Raw genomic sequence first — 1,831 nt, 5'->3', positions numbered from 1 at the left:
TCCTGGAACTCACTCTGTAGACCAGGCTGGCCTCGAATTCAGTGATCTGCCTGCCTCTGCCTCCAGAGTGCTGGGATTAAAGGTGTGCACCACTGAAGCCCAGAAGTAGATTCCAGATTGATTACCACTGTTAGTTTTCTTTTTTTTCCATTTTTTTATATTTTTTTTTTTTTTTGTATTTTATTTTTGAGACAGTCTCGCTGTGGCCCTGGCTGGTCTAGAAAATGCTATGTCTATCAGGCTGCTCTTAGGCTTTCAGGGGTCTATGTGCCTCCCTGGTGCTGGGTTGAAGGCTTGACTAGTTGTTTCTCTGTTTTCCTACAGCTACAACTTAACTGTGTCTCAGTTAACTGTTGTTGAGATGAGATCCTCTGGGCTCTGGGGCCGTGGTTAGTCCTATTCTGCTAAGTATCTAAAGCAGTGAGGAGAGCCCAGACCTTGTCCTGACTGCCTGGGTGTCTGAGAAGTGCTCTAGCACTTATTAGTTGAGTATTGGGCAAGTTATTTAATGTCCTTGAGCCTTAACACTTTCTTCCAGGAGAGGGGCATATGATATTTGCTATGTAATGCTTTTTTTTCTTTGTTTTTGTTTTGTTTTTTAATTTAAATTTATTTCACGTGCATGGGTGTGAAGGTGTCAGATTGCCTGGCACTGGAGTTATAGACAGCTGTGGGTGCTGAGGATTGAAGCCAGCTCCTCTGGAAGAACACCCAGTGCTCTTAACTGCTGAGCCATCACTCCAGCACCTTTCCTTTGTTTTAAATCTGCCTCAGCCTCCTGAGTGCTGGAATTACATGCATGTACTACCATGGCCTGTCCTTATTTTGTTGCTGTTATTGTGATAGTCTAGGGAAGGAACCTAGGCCCTGCGCATGGTGAGCAGACTCTCCACTCAGCAGCATCCTCCAGGCACTCCCTTATGTTTGCAGGTGTGGGAAGATAGTAGGGGGTAGGGACCACTGCTCACTCTTCTTCCAGAGGACTAGAGTTTATTTCCCAGCTCCTGTGCCTGGCAGCTCACAACCGCCTATAACTCAGCTCTAGGGGATCTGATGTCCTCTTCTGGCTTCCTGGAGCATCTGCACACGTTTGTTTTTTTGAGACAGGGTTTCTCTGTATGGCCATGGCTATCCTGGAACTTGCTCTGTAAACCAGGATGGCCTTGAACTCACGAAGAGGTTTGGGAATAGTGGTGCTTGGTCTTCATGCTTTTTCCTGGGCTCTCTTGTCCAGGTGTCTAGGTTCTAGCCTGCCTTGTGCACTCTCCTGCTGCTTTAGCTTACCCCATTGTGCAGCACTGATTGGTCCTTGTGGTCTTAGGTCTTCGAAGCCGGTCTACTCGCCGCATGTCCACTGTCCCAGAGGTTCGGATTGCCACTCAGGAAAATGAAATGGAGGTGGAGCTGCCTGTGACTACAAACTCTCGCAAGCAGTTTTCAGTTGCTAGTGAGTAATCTGTGTGTTCTCCCTGTATAAGGCCTAAAGCAGCTCCTTATGCCTTATGTGTACCGTGCTTTCCCAGAGTTCTTAAAGTAGACTGTGTAGCTCTGGAACTTGCTCTGTTATAGACCAGTCTGGGCTTGACCTCAGAGATCCCGCTGCCTCTACCTCCCAAGTGCTGAGATTAAAGTTGTGCACTACCATGCTGTTCTGTTTGTTGCTTTGAAACAGGGTCTCTTCTCGTTCTGTACCCTACAGTAGCCTGGAACTCACTATGCACCCTAGCCTGGCCTTGAACTTGTAGAAATCATTCTCTTTTAGTCTCCCAAGAGCTGGGATTACAGGTGGGAGCTACCATATTCAGTTTTAAATTATTATTATTTTTAAATA

The 1,831-nt window shown here is 46.6% G+C and overlaps 1 protein-coding gene across 1 annotated transcript in view; it reads left to right on the top strand.

The window, feature by feature from the left end:
* Positions 1–1,831, top strand: part of Kif2c (kinesin family member 2C) — a 27,025-nt gene that overhangs the window by 7,762 nt on the left and 17,432 nt on the right. The window contains exon 5 of the mRNA XM_013354775.1: positions 1,322–1,447. Coding sequence (XP_013210229.1) covers positions 1,322–1,447 — 126 coding nt within the window. The remainder of the gene's footprint in view (positions 1–1,321; positions 1,448–1,831) is intronic.

Source organism: Microtus ochrogaster, unplaced genomic scaffold (assembly GCF_000317375.1).
Source record: "Microtus ochrogaster isolate Prairie Vole_2 unplaced genomic scaffold, MicOch1.0 UNK69, whole genome shotgun sequence".
Lineage (NCBI taxonomy): Eukaryota > Metazoa > Chordata > Mammalia > Rodentia > Cricetidae > Microtus > Microtus ochrogaster.
Note: the sequence above shows the minus strand (reverse complement) of the source record. Positions and strands in the feature narration are given on the sequence as shown.